General features: G+C 35.6%; 1 protein-coding gene across 3 annotated transcripts in view; it reads left to right on the top strand.

Moving 5' to 3' along the window:
* eeig1a (estrogen-induced osteoclastogenesis regulator 1a) overlaps window positions 1-16257 on the top strand; it is a 30381-nt gene extending 14124 nt beyond the window's left edge. Inside the window, exons 3-12 of one of the 3 annotated variants that reach the window (XM_084086694.1) lie at window positions 7850-7970; window positions 8248-8277; window positions 10197-10313; window positions 10817-10863; window positions 11001-11125; window positions 11702-11803; window positions 12981-13149; window positions 13510-13631; window positions 15492-15561; window positions 15652-16257. In XM_084086694.1, the coding sequence (XP_083942820.1) occupies window positions 7850-7970; window positions 8248-8277; window positions 10197-10313; window positions 10817-10863; window positions 11001-11125; window positions 11702-11803; window positions 12981-13149; window positions 13510-13631; window positions 15492-15561; window positions 15652-15697 (949 nt within the window). In that variant the 3' untranslated portion in view covers window positions 15698-16257. The remainder of the gene's footprint in view (window positions 1-7849; window positions 7971-8247; window positions 8278-10196; window positions 10314-10816; window positions 10864-11000; window positions 11126-11701; window positions 11804-12980; window positions 13150-13509; window positions 13632-15491; window positions 15562-15651) is intronic. The other 2 variants (XM_084086696.1, XM_084086695.1) reach the window with 2 other exon arrangements.
* The last annotated feature ends 2886 nt before the right edge of the window (window positions 16258-19143 follow it).

Genomic DNA, 19143 nt, shown 5'->3' with positions numbered 1-19143 from the left:
ATAATTAACCACCGTTCTGAGAAAAAGATAATTTTACCAATTTATTTTATAGGAAGGTTAGTTAGAAACTCCAAAAAATCATGATATTTATATTTATATATATATATATATATATATATATATATATATATATATATATATATATATATATATTATTTTATTTTATTTATTTATTTATTTATGAGATCAATACAAATATAAAAAAACACATTGCAAAAATTACAAACGTTGTACAAATGTTTAGGCTTAAAATATTTTCATTCTTTTATTATCTTGTCTTTATTTGCCATTGATCATTTACTGATAATAACGAGTTCAGTAAATGTGGCTTTGTGAATCTTACCCACCTGCCTGTAACTCTTCTCTCCTGCTAGTCCGGCTGGCGAGCATCTAATGCATATTTATTCCACATGAATCTCGCTCATGGATCTTTTGTACGCTCTAAATTGTCCCGAGTCTCCCAACAATCGGTCCATTCAGGAGCGCTTGATTGGGTTTGCCTTTGGCCGGCGTGGGAGAGAGTCGAGCCGGGAGCATGAAAGGAGAAAACGCAAGGACGCACAAAGCCTGTTGTGTTGTTGTTTGTGAGACTATTTATTATAAGATTGTTGCTTTGAAGATGTGATGTGCAGCTTCTGGTTGCATTGATGATTGGGATTTAGAGCAGTAATTCGTTAAAAAGTGGTGATTGTGCATGCAAAACTCAATATGTTGTGGGTGGTTGCTAGGGTGTTGCTTACGTTCTCTCATAAACTCTTCTCCTTCCTCCTCTGTTCCGTCAGTGTTACTGCGGACACGAGGTGATTGTAGTTACTACAGTGATTGAACAAAGTACCACGGTCCCAGGAATGTTGTGAAGGAATGTGTCGGGTTGGGAGGGGGAGAATAAACCACACCGGCTCTGATAACAGAAGAACCGGACAATCCTGAACCCTCTGATGACCCTGAACGCCTTTATTGCCGGTTTCAATGGTGCTTCATAAATAATAAGTAGATATTGTTGTGGACAGTGAGGGTTCTTGGAATCAGTGTGTGTGTTTGTTTATATCTTCAATGCTAAAAAATAGGGGTGGGAATCTTTTACCATCTCACGATTCGATTCGATTCCGATTCTTGAGGCCACGATTCGATTCAAAATCGATTTTCGATTCAAAAAGATTTTCGATTCAAAACAATTCGATTTTATTCATAATGATTTCTAATCAGGTTTCTGATCATGATCTACTCTCATCTGCTTTGCAATACAGAATGACAAACGGAGACATTAAAGTGTCTTTTTCACATTTATTAAGTTCAATTCTCAGGGAAGTGCCTTTTATCAAAAACATTGAAAAAATATTTTTACTTGGTACTTTTAAAGCAAAGTATTTATGATGACCCATAACGAACTTACTTCCAATACTTCCTATATTAATTGTATTAATAAAACAAATGGAAGTGATTTGGCAAGTCAACTGTAAGGTTACATTTGCCAGCATATGTCCCAACATTGCTGAGAACCAACAGGAAAATAAATGTGTGCCTGTACTAGCAGCATACTTGTAGTAAATTAATAAAAACTTCAGCATATTCTGAATCTCTAGCATTTAATAATAGACTTCTAACCAACATCCTCTTGTTATTTCCAATGAGCAATATAATCCTTCAGACAAAAAAAAAAAACATTTTGCTGTAGCAAATTCACAAACAGTTTTCGTTCAAAAATATAGAATTATGTACCAGAAGCTATCATAACGTATAATGCTTGTGGACTTATGCATATTCTGAATAATTAGTAACATACAAAGTCGCTCTTGACTTATACACAACTAAATAATAAAGAGTTATGACTTGAAATGTTTGCTGTATACCACAATCAAAAATAGCAAAGAAAGTGAATGAACATCTGCAGAGAGTAACTTACAGTCAAAATGTAACTTTTTGTGACTGGCATTGCACATATTGCATACAGATCAGATCGGTTTACACAGCATAGTGATGTGAAAACTAAACAATACAGAAATTAGCTCTCATACAAAAAAATACTAAATAGATCACAATGAAATTGCCAATGTTCCATACGTTAGCTTTTAACGAAGACATTCTCTGGTGCCGTTCGGATTTGGCGCTCAGCCATCATGCGTCTGTTATGTGCGCGTCTCTGATGTGCACGCCACAGACTGTCCGCGCACTGCACGTCCGCTTCAGAGTTCCGCCTTTTGCGTTCCTTCAATGTTACGTTATTATAATTTTTTTTAATTTTTTTTTTAGAAAATCGATTTTTGACATTTGTGAATCGATTCAGAATCGTCCACGTCCCGAATCGCGATTCATCTAAGAATCGATTTTTTTCCCCACCCCTACTAAAAAATATTTATAAGTAAGGTAAATATTTTTTTAAGAATTTTTTTTGTAATGTTTAAGAATTTACTGTTTCTTGAGAAAAATTAACATGCTTCTACTGTCCCTAATATTTATCCAAATGAATCGATGTTGAATCAAGATCGGAATCAAATCATAAGATTTGAATTGAAATTGTGAAATTTGTGTCAAGCAATAATAAAAACAGTAGCCAGCCAGTCATTGTACCATGTAAACATTGCAACATGTTGCCACTAAACTTAACAAAATTCTGTTTAGTTACCAAATGTTTTGACAATCACTGAGTTTATTCAAAGCATATGTTACATCTGCTTAAATGTCCTTGTTTGTCTGGACAGAATGTTCAAAATATCTTATTTTCATGAGCATATAAATGTTCTTATTTATTGTTCTATTTATTTTAATATATTGTACTATTGAAACAATAACAAGTTTGCAGTAATGCAAAGATGTCATTATTTAATTTTGTAAAAAATATTCTTTTAATTTGAAAACACTGCCATTTAATTGTTGTTGCTATTTTGAGTTGAGAAATACACTTTTCAGCATTATCACTAATCTGTGTGTGCATTTTCCTTGAGAACCAAGCAAGTTGACTCATGAAACCATTTGTTTATTATATCACAAACACAATATTGACCTCAATAATCGCAATATGACATTTTCCCCAAATCGTGCAGCCCTAAAAAAACTTTTGAACATTATTAGTATGAAAAATAATGCTACAACATTTTTACAAACAACTTTTTTTTACACACACACTTATATATTTTACACAGTTAAGCTCTAATTTCCCTTCGAATTCTTGTAATATGTTGATCTGACCTTATAAAACCCATTTATCAGATATTATTAAAACTGTAATCCATCGGTGGTTTCGGACATTTTCATCAATGTGACTAGTTTTGCTGTTCTATTCCAGTTAAGTAGTTTCTTCAGCACAAACACGTTTTATAAAAATGCTTTTAAGTATGTTTGAGATATTAAATGCCACAGGCTCTCTGAGACCCAAGCAGAGCACAGGGTCATGGTTTGGGTTAGTCTATTTAATTTGCTTTAAAGTTTGTGGTGTGACCTGATTTAGACAAACGTGTATGAGTGTAAGCAAACATGTATGCAGTTTGTTTTAGTCCCAGACCATGAAACATGAACATTAGTCACACACTAATGCCACTCCTTAGTGCGGTATGAAGTGTGTGTGAGAGAGAGAGTGTTTGTGTGTGTGTTTGAGTGTGAAGAAGGATTAGGAACAGATGCTGGCGTTGGCGATAAGCCACATTACAACTCTCTGAACGTTTCGTTGCTCTGGTTGTGTCCTGAAACTCAGATGTGTGTTTATATTCACCGAATCCATGATGACATACAGTTTTAATATCATTCAGCAGGTTTATGTTGTCCAGCTGCTTGCAAATCCACTCAAACTCGGATTTACATGGCATTGTTTCTATGTTTTTAGTGTGAACACGTTGCTGGGCAATTGCATACTGTTAACATTAATGTAACATTTCTAATTCAACGCCATCTGATAGGCTGCCTTTGTGGTTTTCTGAATCATATTATTAGACATATATTTGCATAGCAGATGGTCAGAAGCTCATGAATATTCAGTACTGTTTGTTCATGGTTTCTCTTTACATTCTCAAAGACAATCATGAGTTTCTGTGCTTGTGTTTGAGTGTATATTTGTAGTGTTGGGTTCGAGTCCACCTTATTCAAGTCAACGAAATAACGAAATAATCATGAATAAACATCAGAAGGTATGTTAAATGATACAGTACAACTGAAATGTATTGCGTCTCATGCAATCGATCAGTCAGTGTTTCAACTGCGGAAAGCACCTAATGTTACATTTACCTCAGAAAAAACATTCATTAGACCATAAACTCATTATTTAGCTAAAAAATTTACTTAATAAATAAATGCACGTTATTGATGCCTTCATTATTTAATGTTTATGTATTTAATGGATAATGTGAAACAAGTTTTTATTACAGACACCATTTAAATGTTTATATTTCAACAACGAATTGGAGTAGAAACATAATTACTTAAATTGTTGATTTAAAAACTGCGTTTTGTACAATGTAAATTGTCTACATGCACCTCGGTTTTTATTTGAATGTTAATTATTAAGTCAATTTGATAAATGTATTATTAAGTAAACGGTTAAATTTTTTGGCTAAATGAAAACTAAAATAGTTTTTCTTGTTTCAGTAAAAAATTATTTCGATGCATGACTAGTAGGGTTGGGTATTGGTTGGGTTTTATCCGATACCAGTACCTACTCGGTATTTTTTAAACGGTTCCGGTTCTTGAACCGGTACTTAACCCTCTGGGGACCAAGCTGTTTTTGGGGTCCTTGAGATGTTCTGACATGCCTTGACATTTGTGCTTTTTTCAGTTATTTATAAACATGTTAATGGCAAAGGTGTAAATTCACTCTATATAGCACAAACAGGGCTACCATAATATGCGAGCAACGTGTATGTAGATGTTTGTATTTTTAAGAGAATAATGTTTATGCGTGGTTATTGAAAAAAATTAAAATGAAAGTTGCTGAATTAAGACCACAAAACACATATTAAATATGTGTCCACAAGACTTTTGACTAATGGATGTTGTCCCTTTGAGTTCTAGCTTCAAAATTATGTAAAAATAGTCTTGCTTTATCGTTCACAAAAAAAAATACATTGATTTAAATGGTGTAAAACAGGTTTTGCTTGGAAAGCCAATATGCGAGGGGGAGGAGTAGTTTACACCTTAGATTATGAATGTCCCACCCACTCTGTATAATGAGCCATTCACTCAGGTGTGAAACTGACTGAGCCACAATGCAAGGACAAAAGATGTATTTAGAAGAAGACTTATATTGACCATTTAAGATTTCGCTTACATCTCTCTTGTAAATATGTTTTGCTATTTTATTCAAAATGTTACAATTACAACAATAATTACAATTTCAACAATATTTCAAGTGTACTCTTTCTTTGTAAAAAAAAAAAAAAAAAAGATTATAGGCCTACATTTTATCATATGTATTCATTAGTTTGAATATAGCCAACATTGGAACATCTAACATCTTAGTCTATGAATTTATTTTTGACAAAAATAGTATTTTTTTTGCAGTTTAATACGTTGCTTATACAAATACATTTTATTTCAACATATTCGATTCCAGTCGATTTTTACTCATCTCAGTAGGCTATAGCAAAGCAGTTTATTCTTTCACACACAGACGCGCGATTCATATTTAGGCTAAACAGTCTTTACAAATATGTCCCCTTCATTCATCTCACAGAAAGGCGAGTCATATTATAGAAATGCGATTCATCTTTTTGCGGTTTACATAGGCCTACACTAACGTTATTCCATAACGTTATTCCACACGTGAGAAAAGAAAACAGCCTACCTCACTCCTCAGCGGGATCTGCTCCTCATTTCAGGAGATATTGCTCCTCATCAGCACTGTTCTGAGGAATCTTTTCTCCATAAGGTAGGCTATAATGTCTCACTCGCGAGGAGTCGCGACGCGCTTTGTTTACAGCTGATGTGGGCGTTTCACAGCTCTGAAATAGTTCTCAGAATTTGCGTTTGAATAGCACGCGCTCTCCGGGGAGTGGTCACATTACTGTGAATGAGCTCCTAATGAGCTCGACAGGAGTCGCTCTCTTTTTATACAGATTACAGAAGCTGAGAATATTTGTTTTTTATATAAATGACTTCATTTAAAAGATGCGATCTCAAGCTTTATGCCCGTGGGTCTGTTTGCCTGTTTGACTGAATTTTCGCGGAGTTATAGATCATTTTCGAACGCGTTTCAAATGGGAGTTTACTGACAGAGAGAAGGCAGAAATCGCATCATGTTAATTTTTCTTTATTTGTCAAAAAGCAAAACACTTTATTTTTATTGTGAGTATACAGAAAAAAAATAGAAACTGAACAGGATCGATTGATGTATTACACGAAAATGAAAGATCAAAATTAACAGAGCATTTAGTGTTTATTTTCATTGCTAAAAAAAAAAAACGAGCAAAACGCGCGGGCGCGTTTGTGGTCCCCAGAGGGTTAAGAAAACGAAACAACACACACTTTATCAAAAAAATAATGTGTGTGTGTCTTTGTGTGTCTGTGTGTGTGTCCAAACTGGACACAATATTAACTTAAATCTTTAAAGATTTTCTGATTTCTGAAAAATTGCGCTGTTTAATAGGCTACTGATGTAGCCTAAAACACTTAGGCTAAGTTAAGATCAAAGTTTTGTCTTCTCATATTATGACTTTTACTTTAAAACAGAGAAATATCTGAGACTGAGCAGAAATATTTAACACACACATAATAGCCTCAAATAAATATACTTGATATACTTCATACTTGATATGCAAGATTTGCAGTTAAAATACTAGACTTACCATGTCCACCACGACACTGGCAGCTGAACTTGAACTTTCGTCAAGTGTTCTAATCCGCATTCGATTATGCTCATCAGTGGTTGTATATCAAGCAGGGACAGGTTTGTGTGCATTATATTTTGATTTCACCAGAACGAATAGAGAGTCTCCGCAACGTATTGAAGCGCGCGTCCGAGTAAAGACGGTGCGGTGTGCGCGAGCCACAAAAGAAAACACTGTATCAGCGCCACTGATCGCCGCAGCAACGAGCACTTTGATCACTTGATTTAAAAAACACATTTCAGCGCTTGATCGTCTCTTATTTAACAAACGAACGAAATGAATGCTCTGCTGGTTAACTGTAAATGCTTTATTATTGTAACATTCGTGCCGCAAGATGTTTTATAGGGGCGAAAAAAAAAAAGTCAGGCACCGAAAGTTTCGTTCTTATTCGGTCTCGTTACTACCGTTTACGTCGTAACCGGTTCCCTATTGGAACCGGGTTTCGGTACCCAACCCTAATGACTAGTAGAAACAGAAACTGGCAGCATTGTGTCAATCATTCACCACATGTAATATACACTGAAAAAAATTATAAACGCAACACTTTTGTTTTTGCCCCCATTTTTCATGAGCTGAACTCAAAAGATCTAAGACTTTTTCTATGTACACAAAAGGCCTATTTCTTTTAAATATTGTTCACAAATCTGTCTAAATCTGTGTTAGTGAGCACTTCTCCTTTGCCGAGATTATCCATCCACCTCACAGGTGTGGCATATCAGGATGCTGATTAGACAGCAGGATTATTGCACAGGTGTGCCTTAGGCTGGCCACAAAAAAAGGCCGCTCTAAAATGTCTAGACTATGAGGTTTGATTGATCCCAGTTCCTCGCCTTTTGAAGGTCTGGATCGTTTTCAGTTGCAAACGGCCTTGAATCCTTTACTACACGACCAGCCATTACAAACAGACCCACAGCGTGAAACATTAGCAGAGAGTCGATGTCACAACCAACATCAACATATCATCACCGTTCAGTCTGGATCTGACTTGAGCATGTGTCTGAAATAACAGTCCTGAATCTTTGTTCTCTCGCCCACAGAGAAGAAGTCCACGAGAACGCCGTTCGTTGGAGGAAGAGGTTCTCCTTTGTATGCAAAATGAGCGCCAACCCCAACACCGGCGTTCTGGACCCCTGTGTGTGTCGCGTCTCTGTGAGGAAGGTAAGATGAATCCCGTCAAGGATTGGTCTCGTTAAAGTGAGGTTAAATTTGAGGTCTCAACTCCCGTGTGACTTTTGGCCGGAAAGCATGCCGAGTTTGAGTTGGAACTAAAATTAAAGGCGAAGGTTTTCATCACATGTTGTCAGCTTGAAGTGTTGCTTATGAAGAGTGTGTTTGGGTGAGGTTGTGTTTTGGTATGTCAGATAAACATCGATGCCGTTTAGTGCGTCTGACTGTCCCGTCACTGAACTTCACACTCTTCCTGTTTTCATTACAGGAACTCAAAGGAGGAAAAGCATATTCAAAGGTGAGTGAAAGCATCCACATCTTTCCTTTCTGTATATTTATATATAGAACTAAGACGGTGCAATTTAACATTCAAAGGTTCACAAAAACAATTTATGCTTGAAGAATGAATAGTACTTTTGTGAAATCTCTTTAAAATGATGTTCACTCACATGAGATAAAGACTCTATTTTTGGGTACACTACTTTTTTGAAAGAAAGAAATTAATACTTTTATTCAGCAAGGACGCATTAAATGGGTCAAAAAATGCTGTCAATTTGAAATCAAGCAGTCAAATGGCAAATCAAATTTATGAAATACTGGAAATGCCTCTCTTCTGTTTTCATTGGTCAATGGACCCTTGAGTTGAAATACTCTCAGTTTTGTCCTCGAGACGCATTAAAATCTCAAATAAATCTAGTTGATATCTAGTCCAATGCATGTCATGTGAAAGGACCTTTACAAGGTGTAGTTGGAGTCATACATCACATCAAACTTTACAGCATTATTATGTACAGGCGTCATGTTGTAAACACATTTGTCTGGTTTGTCACAAGATTTACACGCTCATTATGATGCCATGGTCATTTGACCGCAGTCTTCAGGCATGTGACGCTTATCTTACATAAGCAATGCTTATTACTGCTCACATAAAAGACCATTCAAAGTTGTGGACGGACCCGGCGTTACTCATAAAAGTGCCCTAGATAGCACACAAAGGTGGGGAATGTTTCATTCTTCAGCTGTTAATCGACTTTTCCTTGTGTTTTCCCTGCAGCAGGGCTAAGTTTGGATTTCCCTGATCTAAAAATACTCGTGAAGGGCTCTTTAAATACATGCATCTGGTAGCAGTAGGTGTTCAGGGAAATGAATCCTGGGGGATCCAAAGACTTCACAATAAGTCAACAGGATGTTTAACCATCAGCCCTCTTCTAAACATTCACCTAAAGCTCAGGGCCTTTTCATTGGTGTCAGAGTATCACCCTAATGAATGTGCTGTAAGTTGCTCTAGTTGAGAAAATGTATGTTAATTATTGTGAACCAGGCATTTATAAGTTTAGACTCGCATGAGACTTTCAATTTTTAACCTGATGCACAATAAAACAGAAAATGGAAACAATCCTACAGATTAAAAAAAAAAAAGGAAATAAAAGTTAATACTTTTATTAAGCAAGGACGCATCCAATTGATAAAGAAGTCACGGTAAAGACATTTATAATGTCACAAATGATTTATATTTGAAATAAATACTGTTCTGTTCGTTGAAGAATCCTGAAAAAATGGTTCAAGGTTTCCACAAACATATTATCTGTTTTAAACATCGATAATAATCAATAAATGTTTATTAAGCGGCAAATCAGCATATTAGATTCATTTCTGGAGGATCATGTGACTGAAGACTGGAGTAATGATGCTTAAAATTCAGCTTTGATCACAGGAATAAATTACATTTTACTATATATTCACATAGAAAACAGCTATTTTAGATTGTAATAATATTTCACTATTTTTACTATTCCCTATTTGATCACATAAATGCAGCCTCTGTGAGCAGAAGAGACTTCTTTCAAAAACAAAACAATAAAATCTTACAGAGGAAGTAGAATATTTTGTGTTTTCCGTCACATTATCTGGGAAACACATGATTAATTTTGTCATCACTGTGATATTCCAGAATGGACGGATTCGGTATTCCCCTGTAGCACAGTTCAATCTTATAATCATATTAGTTATGAAAAGGCAAATGTTCAACAAACTGTTTGGCTGAGAAAGAGCAGGAGGGAGTTCACAGCAGAACAAGCCTGACGTGCACCATATGCTCTACACCACTGCCAAACTATAATCAGCACGTATTTCACTTTTGCTGTGGCATGATGGGAATCCTGTGCTTCTAAACAAAAGCGAATGTCAACCGTGTCCGTATGTGTCTGATCTTCCCAGCTGGGCTTTGCTGATCTGAACATGGCAGAGTTTGCTGGTTCAGGCTCCACCGCGCGCTGCTGTCTGCTGGAGGGATATGACACCAAGAACACACGCCAGGACAACTCCATCCTGAAGGTCAGAGGTCAAACTAGCTGTACTGCATCATTCTTTTTTTACTCTTCCTTATTAGAAACAATATTTTCGGACAGGTATACACAAAGAGATTCAATTACAAGTGTCAACAATTGCAACAAGGACAACAAATACATAAATATATATATTTTTTTTTAAATCAAGCCAACAGGGGTGGAAATACAAGGTAAAGTAGACAGAAAAATAAGTAAATAAGAAAGAAAGTAAACAACACTTTTTTTTTAAATTATTATTATTTTTTTTAAATGAAGCACAGAAGAGAAATCGATAGCACTGGGTTTGTAAACATGTATGTGATTGCATGCACATTTCTGCTCTCTCCTATATGATTTATTAGTCGTGGTTATGCAATATTCCTGAAACTGAGCTCCATCTTGCTCCACAAATATTGCATTACAGTCTAAGGTTGCAAGTTAAGCAAGCATATTCCTTAATGCTAAATTGATCTGTAAAAATCGAATATGTTCTTTCCCGTCCAAATGAAGGTGACCATTGGAATGACCCTTTTATCTGGAGATCCGTGTTTTAAAACGTGAGTGTCACTGTTCACTGTCTGCTGCTGTAATGTAGGCTCTGGCGCCCCCTTTAGGCTTATACATGACAATACAAAAAGCAATAATGAGTTTGACTGATTTAATGAGTGTCTGAAATTTGCTTTTGTATAATTAGTGCACCAAGCTCAGCCAAATGTATATCTGTGGCCGGCCGAGACTCTTCCCTGCAGCTGGACTGTAAAGGAGAAGGAACAGCTGAGGTTTTGCTCAGTAAACAGAGGCCCTCTATCCTCGGCGCGGGTAAAAGTCATGTTATTAAAGTAGCAGTATCAGTAGCAATATGATTAATAAATAAGCAGTTCAGTTAAAAATGAAATTATATATTTATTTGGTACTCCAAGATGCTTTATCATCATGGCATGGCACATGTTCTCATGTTTATATTCTTGTTTGTGGTATTATTGTTAATTTTCAGTAGTTTATTGTGGGTTTAAAAAATGCTTAATGGGATCCTATTATGCCTAATGAAGCTTTTTTTTCATTTGATTTGATGAAATTTGCACTATTGAACTAATCTGAATCAACACTGAACTGACTTCTCAATAATGACATTATTATCTTACTTCTTTTCATAACTAATAAACATTCACACTGTTATTAATATTGAACTAATTACTAGAACTAGAGCTGCTTTTCATTTCATAATTGAAGAATTTTGCAACATTAATACTGTTATTTTCTTGTTAATTACTGTGAAGTTGCTTTAAAACAATCGGTATTGTATAAAGCGCAATATAAATAAACGTGACTTGACATGGCTTGAGTAGGTCTATTTTAATTTTGAATCATTATTTTGTCTGGTTTGTTTCCCTTTAGCTCTTCCCGATGAGGTGGATCGGAGTCAGAGTCCCGATGAATCGTTTCACACGGGTCATTCGCGCAACTCAAGTTATGCCAGTCAGCAAAGCAAACTATCAGGTGTGTGTGTGTGTGTGTTTCTTGCGTTTCGCCGCCAGTTGCTGATTCAGGAAGTGCGCCTACAGCATCCTGTCTTTTTTTCCATGTGTTCGGTCCCTGCTCTTCCCACACGCTGCTATTGTGTGGGAATGTTTTTCTAACATACTCCCACTGACACCTCAGGAGTGCAGAAACACACTCATGAATCTCATCAGCTATAGTGTGTTTGTGTACTTTTGAAGCTAATTATTGCTGCACGACAATTCACTCGACATGCAATGTCTGTGTTTGCCACGACAGGACCAGCTTTGCATTTAAGTTTATTTTCAGACATGATTTTGACTGATGATGATGATGATGATGTCCTTCCAAAAAAACATTGTCAAAGAGATCATTTCTTTTCATGCAAATTTTATCATATCGTTTCACGGATTTGTTTTTAGTACTTTAGTACGCTTTACAATAAGATCCCATTAGTTAACGGTGGTTAATGCATCAACTAACATGAGCTAATAATAAGCAATACATTTGTTACAGTATTTAATAATCTTTGTTAATGCTAGTTCATAAAAATACAACTGTTCTCTGTGATTTCATGCCAGCTCAGGTTCATTAAATAATATAAACAGATAAACAAAACTCTTTGGGATTTAATAACATATTAGTAAATGTTGAAAGTAACATGAACTAAAATTAATAAATACTTCTTGTTAACAAATGAAACCTTATTGTATTTTACATTGTTATTGTTATAACTTTCTCATTGTTTATTTGCTGTCATCTGATGGTTGATTGATTTTCTTTCTCTGTAACTTGTAATTGTCAACATTTATCACTTCACTTAAAACAAAAGGTCAAAGTTTTTTCTAAGGGGAAGTTAAACATTTCGAGACTCTCCTAAAGCATCATCAGACAAACTTGCACTCGACTACTGAATCCACAAAAAAAGCCATTGGCAGAACTTTATTCTGTTAGAAGCTCTAATACATGTTTTCATGATTAACTAAGCACAGTAACTTTTTTAGCTTTTCAAATGAAAGTTGAAGTGGTGCATGATGAAACCCTTGTTTAATGAGCATGCATGTGTGTAGTCTACTGACTTAGTTTGATTGCTTCTATTGCTCTCCTCATTTGTAGGTCGCTTTGGATAAAAGCGTCGGCTAAATGATTAAATGTAAATGTGTGTGTGTGTGTGCAGGCTACAGCACCGAACACTCCTGCTCCTCCAGTCTGTCTGATTTGACCCATCGCAGAAACACATCTACAGGCAGCAGCGTGAGCACAGACGTCCCTTCTGAGAGCGACACCCGTCCCGACCGGCCTCCACGACCCCCGCGGCCCATCTTACCCTCCAACAGACCTCCACGGTACGCCCACGCCAGCCGGGCCTGAAGTGGGAGATGCATTAATGGGAGATGCATTCTTATACTGCTTAGACTAAACTGGGAAGGGTCACAACACTTGTATACTGTTGTCCTATTGCTAGTTTAATTGCTTCTTTTGCACTCCTCATTTATAAGTCGCTTTGGATACAAGCGTCTGCTAAATGATTACATGTAAATATAAATGTCTGGCATTATTATATATAATTTTATATCTATATATATTATAATTTTTTTTTTAATTATTATTATGTAATATTATATTATTATGTTTAATAAAATATTTTATAATATTTTGAAAGTCTGACAGTAAATGTAACTGGTATTTCCATCTGTTTATTCCAGGAGGAAACAAGATTCGGTGGAGGATCACCCGACCTGGGTCAACGACACGCGCATAGACGCAGACGACATCGTGGAGAAGATCGTCCAGAGCCAGAACTTCTCTGACATCAGTAACAATGAAGGTGAGAGTGTCAGATGCCTGCGTCTCAGCTGATCCGATCGCTGATCAGGGATGTATTTTACACTTGTAGTAGAAATACTCATGGCTACTTTGCACCAATAAAAATAAAGGCTTTAAACTTTGCCAGCTAAGTACGACTTTAAAAGAAAACTGCCTGTTACATTTTTTATATTTAAATGTGATTTAAAAAAATGATTATCATTGCATATTTGGATTGAGTTTCATTTTTGTGTTTCCATCTTGTATCATTTTTTATTTAAAAACTGATCCTTCAGTTTTGATGGAGGTAAATAAATCATAATATACACGTCTGAAATATAATATACAAGTCATAATTATAGATTAACATATTATTAGAATTTATTCAATAATCTATTATTTATTTATTTATTTATCTGCATCAAAACTTGAACATAAAAAATAGAACTCAATACAAATATGCAATAATGAGTTATTGTATTTACTAGTGCAAAATGCCCGTGCAAAATCAGTTTTTGAGTATGTTTTTAGTAATTGTTGGTTTGGTGTGTTTGAGTGCTCATTGTTACAATTACATAGCAAAAGTTCAGTGACATTTTTATTTGTGCATGGTAGAAAGCACACAGTGAACTCTGAGAAAACGCTATGCTTGAGGAAACAGTTTGTGAATAGGCAACTACAAATGATGCCCGTGAAAGAGACTGTGAACACATTGAATAGGATATGTTTAGTTGGTGAATAGCATAGGCTACTATTACACAGTAGCGATAATGTTAAGCGCACCAGAATGAAATATAATATTCAGAATTAAACAGCATAACTGACTTATAGATTCAGTTTACATCCACAAATGAATAAGCGCATTCATTCAGGGAGCAGTGCAAAGTGCCCGTGCAAAATCAGTTTTTGTGAGCTGATCGCCGTCAAAAAAGTTCAGGAGATATTTCTTAGTGATGGCTGATTTCAACAGTTTCAATATGATAGCATTTTGAAAAAAAAGTGTCATGAATTTATTGCATTTTTGGGGGAAAATAATCCATTTTTATAATAGATCTTTGAAAATCCAAATCTGGATTTGAATTTTTTATGATATTATAACCTAAAGATGCTATGTGAAAGTTTGAAACAGAAAATAATGGTTTTCATCTTGCCACTTTCTTGGTAAAGAAAACACATTTTTACTCAAATTAATCAAAATGGATTTATCACGTTCTGGAACCAAACTATAATATTCAGAAGTAAACAGTGTAGCTGACTGATTGTCAGAATGTTTATTTTTAAACCACAACCTTTTAAAAATGATATATTTTACGATATCTTTAGCATTTCTCATCCAAACAACGTCAAACTTGGCACTGCACTTACTCGTGCCCGTGGCAAGACACCTGTCGAATTTGAAATCCATCGGACTAACGGTTCGAGAGATATGCGGTTAACAGACACACACACAGACAGACACACAGACAGACGTTCCTGTAATTTATAGAGAGATGTGTGTGTGTGAGAGTAAGTGTGTGTGTGCGTTTATGAGTGTGTGTGTGTGTGTGAGAGAGTGAATGTGAAGTGTGTGTGTGTGTGTGAAATAAATTATAATCATAATTATATATTAATATATTAGAATTTATTATTCATTTACCTGCATCAAAACTGTACATAAAAATAAAAATGAAATGCAAATAAAACTCAATGCAAATCTACAATAAATATATACAATTATTTTTGGTAGATTTGCAAAAATGAGTTCCATCATTGTATGTACATTTTTATTGCATTTATGCGCATATTATTATTTTTTTTATGTTATAAAATGTCGACAAAATCTATTGAGTTCCAGGTGTGAACATCACACACTCACTCCTCTGTTCTGTCGCTCTGTGTTCAGACAGTAACCTGAGGCTGTTCGTGAGCCGAGACGGAACCACAGCGCTGAGCGGGATCCAGCTGGGAAACAGGTGATTCATCACAAACACACCAGAACTGGGTTCGTTCTGCTGTTGCAAAAACACAAAACCTCCTGATCAAACTCTGTGTTGTGTTCGCAGGGTCTCTGCTGGTGTGTATGAGCCAGTCGTCATCGAAAGCCATTAGATGTATTCCCAACGTGTGTCCTGTTTTAACACCGGAACAATCACACAAACTCTGATCTATTCAAATCACAATTTAATGTTCTTAAAAAAAATTTAAGTGCCAAACCACTGCAGATGCCAGATCCAAACCACTGCACTGGACACATCACAAGGTTTTTCACCGACTGCATGTATGTTGTCTACTTACAGCCGCATTTACATGTGATTTGTCTGGTCTGTGTCTTTGTCTTGAAGTTTACACATCTGTAAAGTGTGCGTGTATTTTTGTGAGTCTGATGGCACGTTTATAATTTGCGCCGAACACTAAGTTTTGACATGGACGGGCTCTTTAAGGCCTGTGATGCGTGACGTGGGCTTTTCCTGGAGTATCAGCCGGTCTGAATGCTGTGAAAGGACCAGAGATGCTCTCTGACCCACTGGACGTCTCGTCTCGTCTCTTGTTGTTCTGTGTTGCTGTGCAGCACAAAACTCCCTCGCTACAGATTCTAGTGTTATAAAAACCAGTTTAATGCACTTTAAAGGACAATCTCACGAAAACACGTCCAGGTCACGTAGTGCCTCAAAATCAAAAGGACAAGAAATTGTATTTTCCACAAAGAAAATGACTATTTTAGGATCATTAAGATATTTTTGGATGGTAACATCAATGATAATTGAGCATTTTTTATTCACAATGGTTATCTTCGTAATATTTTAACTGTTTTTCATTGTATTGCAATATATATATATATATATATATATATATATATATATATATATACATATTGCATTACAAGACATTTGAGGTAATCTGCTCTATCATAAAGAATAAAGTCACAAATCTCAATGGTTCTAATAATAGTCTTTTTTTCTCTCCAGATTTTGGGATGAAATATGATTTGGACGTTTCTTGAAAGATTTCATGACATTCACTTGTACACCCAAATACCCCCAAACTGCATACAACTAAATACAAAATACATAACATTTTTAAATACACAGCAAGAAATGACTTTGATACTCAGTTTTTTTATACTTGTTTTCCAGCACAAATATCTAAACATTCTTTAATCAAGATACATTTACTGGAGAAGCAAAATGACTTTGAATAATGAGTCTTGATCAATGAAAACTGTATCAAAATAAAATTAGTTTATGCTTAAAATGAGATAAATATCAGAAACATTTAATTAAGTTTATTTTTCTGACCCCACTGGTAGATATTTGTTCTTGTTTTAAGCACAAACTCACTTCATTTTGACACATTTCTCAGTAAACCAGACTTAATATTTTCACTCATTTTGCTTCTCCAGTAAATTTCATCTTGATTTAACAATGTTTAGATATTTGTGCTGGAAAACAAAACAATACTGAGTAAGAAAGTCGTTTTTTTTGCAGTGTGCAACTTCTATAAGAGCATGTTGACTGGAAGAAGTCTCAATGTGTTCAGATATTAATTTTTAGCATCACTCTCAATGAAGTCAGTGGCTGTTTGATTACTCACAATATAATCATCAGCCACATTATTAAAGTGAGTTTCATCTGCTCTTGAAAGCATTAGACTGAGCTCACAGACTCAATTCTCCAATACAGAACCAGCTGGCTGGTTATTTCCCTCCACTAAAAATCCCTTGAGACGAATTGTGCCGGAGTTTTGCAGTAAGACAGATGCTTTTGTTGAAGACTAAGTGTGTTTTGTGTTCCTCAAGTGCACTTGATAAGCTGTGATCGACTCTGTCGGTGCTGCTCATATGAACTGAGTGCTTGTCGAAATCTGAATTCAAAGCACACGTTTTTTTTTTTTTACACTTTCAAACCGTTCTCGTTTATTCTAATGAGAGTACACTCACTTTAATGTTAGCGCTTCAGCATGTTGGCCTGCTAAATCACGATCACAGCATAAGCACTAAATAATATGCAGGTTCAGCTTCGGATCTTCCGAGCAGAATGACGTTCATCCGTTCAGCACCGAACACTGAGATCTTTACATGTTCTGTTAGAGAGCACAACATGCACAAGCCCTTCATATCTCTTGCAAATAAGCTAACGTTTTAATGCTATATTAATAAAATAGACCTATAACTTAATAAATCTCTGTAATTTCAGTGAAATTCACTTGTAGTTCTATATGTAGCGCACTATTTTTGTGAATCTCAAATGTGCTTTTAATCAATAAATTTTAAGAAACTTTCACCCGTTCTGTTTTGTTGTCATGTCATTATGGATGCGATATATTATTCTTCCATATTTTTTTCCACTAATTAGCATTGTCTGATAAACAGACGGTTTTTCCTGCCTGTAACTCTCTAAAAGGTTTTACTTTTTTTTTTAAAAGAGTCCTTTTGGTTATTAAATATTGTGTAACGAGTTGATTTACATTACCATTTAAAAGTTTGGGGTTTGTACTTTTTTTTTTTTTACATTTAAAAAAAAAAAGTTTTATTTGATCAAAAACACTGAAATATTGTGAAATATTGCCACAATTTAAAGTAATAGTCTTCTATCTGAATAAATAGTAAAGTGTAATTTATTCCTGTGATCAAAGCTGAATTTTCAGCATCATTACTCCAGTCTTCAGTGTCACATGATCCTTCAGAAATCACTCTAATATGATGATTTGATGCTCAAGAAACATTTCTGATTATTATCAATGTTGAAAACAGTTGTGCTGCTTTATATTTTTGTTTTCAGGATTCTGTATTCTGTATCTAATGCATCCTAGGCCTACTAGAGAAATGTGTAGGCTACTCACTCCTCAGCAAACAAATTCAATTTCCATGAATATGCATTTGAAATGTATGAGTTATGTGACAGATTTTGTCCCGTCTGAGTGTGTTTTACAGTGCCGTTTCTTCCTCGACGGGTCGGTTCTGCAGTGAGATCACAGTGTGTCTCTCAGTGAGCAGTTCTGCTTCCTCCTGACGGTCAGCTGACAGCACATCTTACACCAAACACTGTCTTCTGGAGCCATCTGAACACCATGACTCGTCCTGAACGGCCGGAGCGCACATGATCCTGCAGTTACAAGAGACGACATGCACCATTAGCATAATGCAACTCTATGTGGATATTGTACTAATGCCTTTACATGCTCAAAAAACAGTTAAAGTCCCCCTGTGGTGAAAATCCAGCTTTTAATGTTGTTTATGTGTCTATGTGGTGTTTTTAATATGCTTTAAGACAAAGCATGTGTAAATTCATAAGTCGACACCATTGCTGAGTATTTCCTCCTTAAAACTGCAGTGAACCAAAGACAGTCTCAAAAACACGCTTTGAAATCGCTGGTGTTTCTGACGTCACAAACTACCTTGTAACCAATCAGATCAACGTGTGATCGTCAACCAGTGGATCTCTGAGCTGAGTGAGTGAGTGGAGGCGGGGCTCATTTGCATATTCATAAAACCGCGTATACTAAATGAGGGAAGGGTGTCAAGTTACATTCAGGCTATTTTAAGGCATGAAGAATTT

This window comes from Abramis brama, assembly GCF_963993115.1.
Source record: "Abramis brama genome assembly, chromosome: 16".
In the NCBI taxonomy this organism is placed as follows: domain Eukaryota; kingdom Metazoa; phylum Chordata; class Actinopteri; order Cypriniformes; family Leuciscidae; genus Abramis; species Abramis brama.
This window is presented reverse-complemented; position numbering and strand designations above follow the sequence as displayed.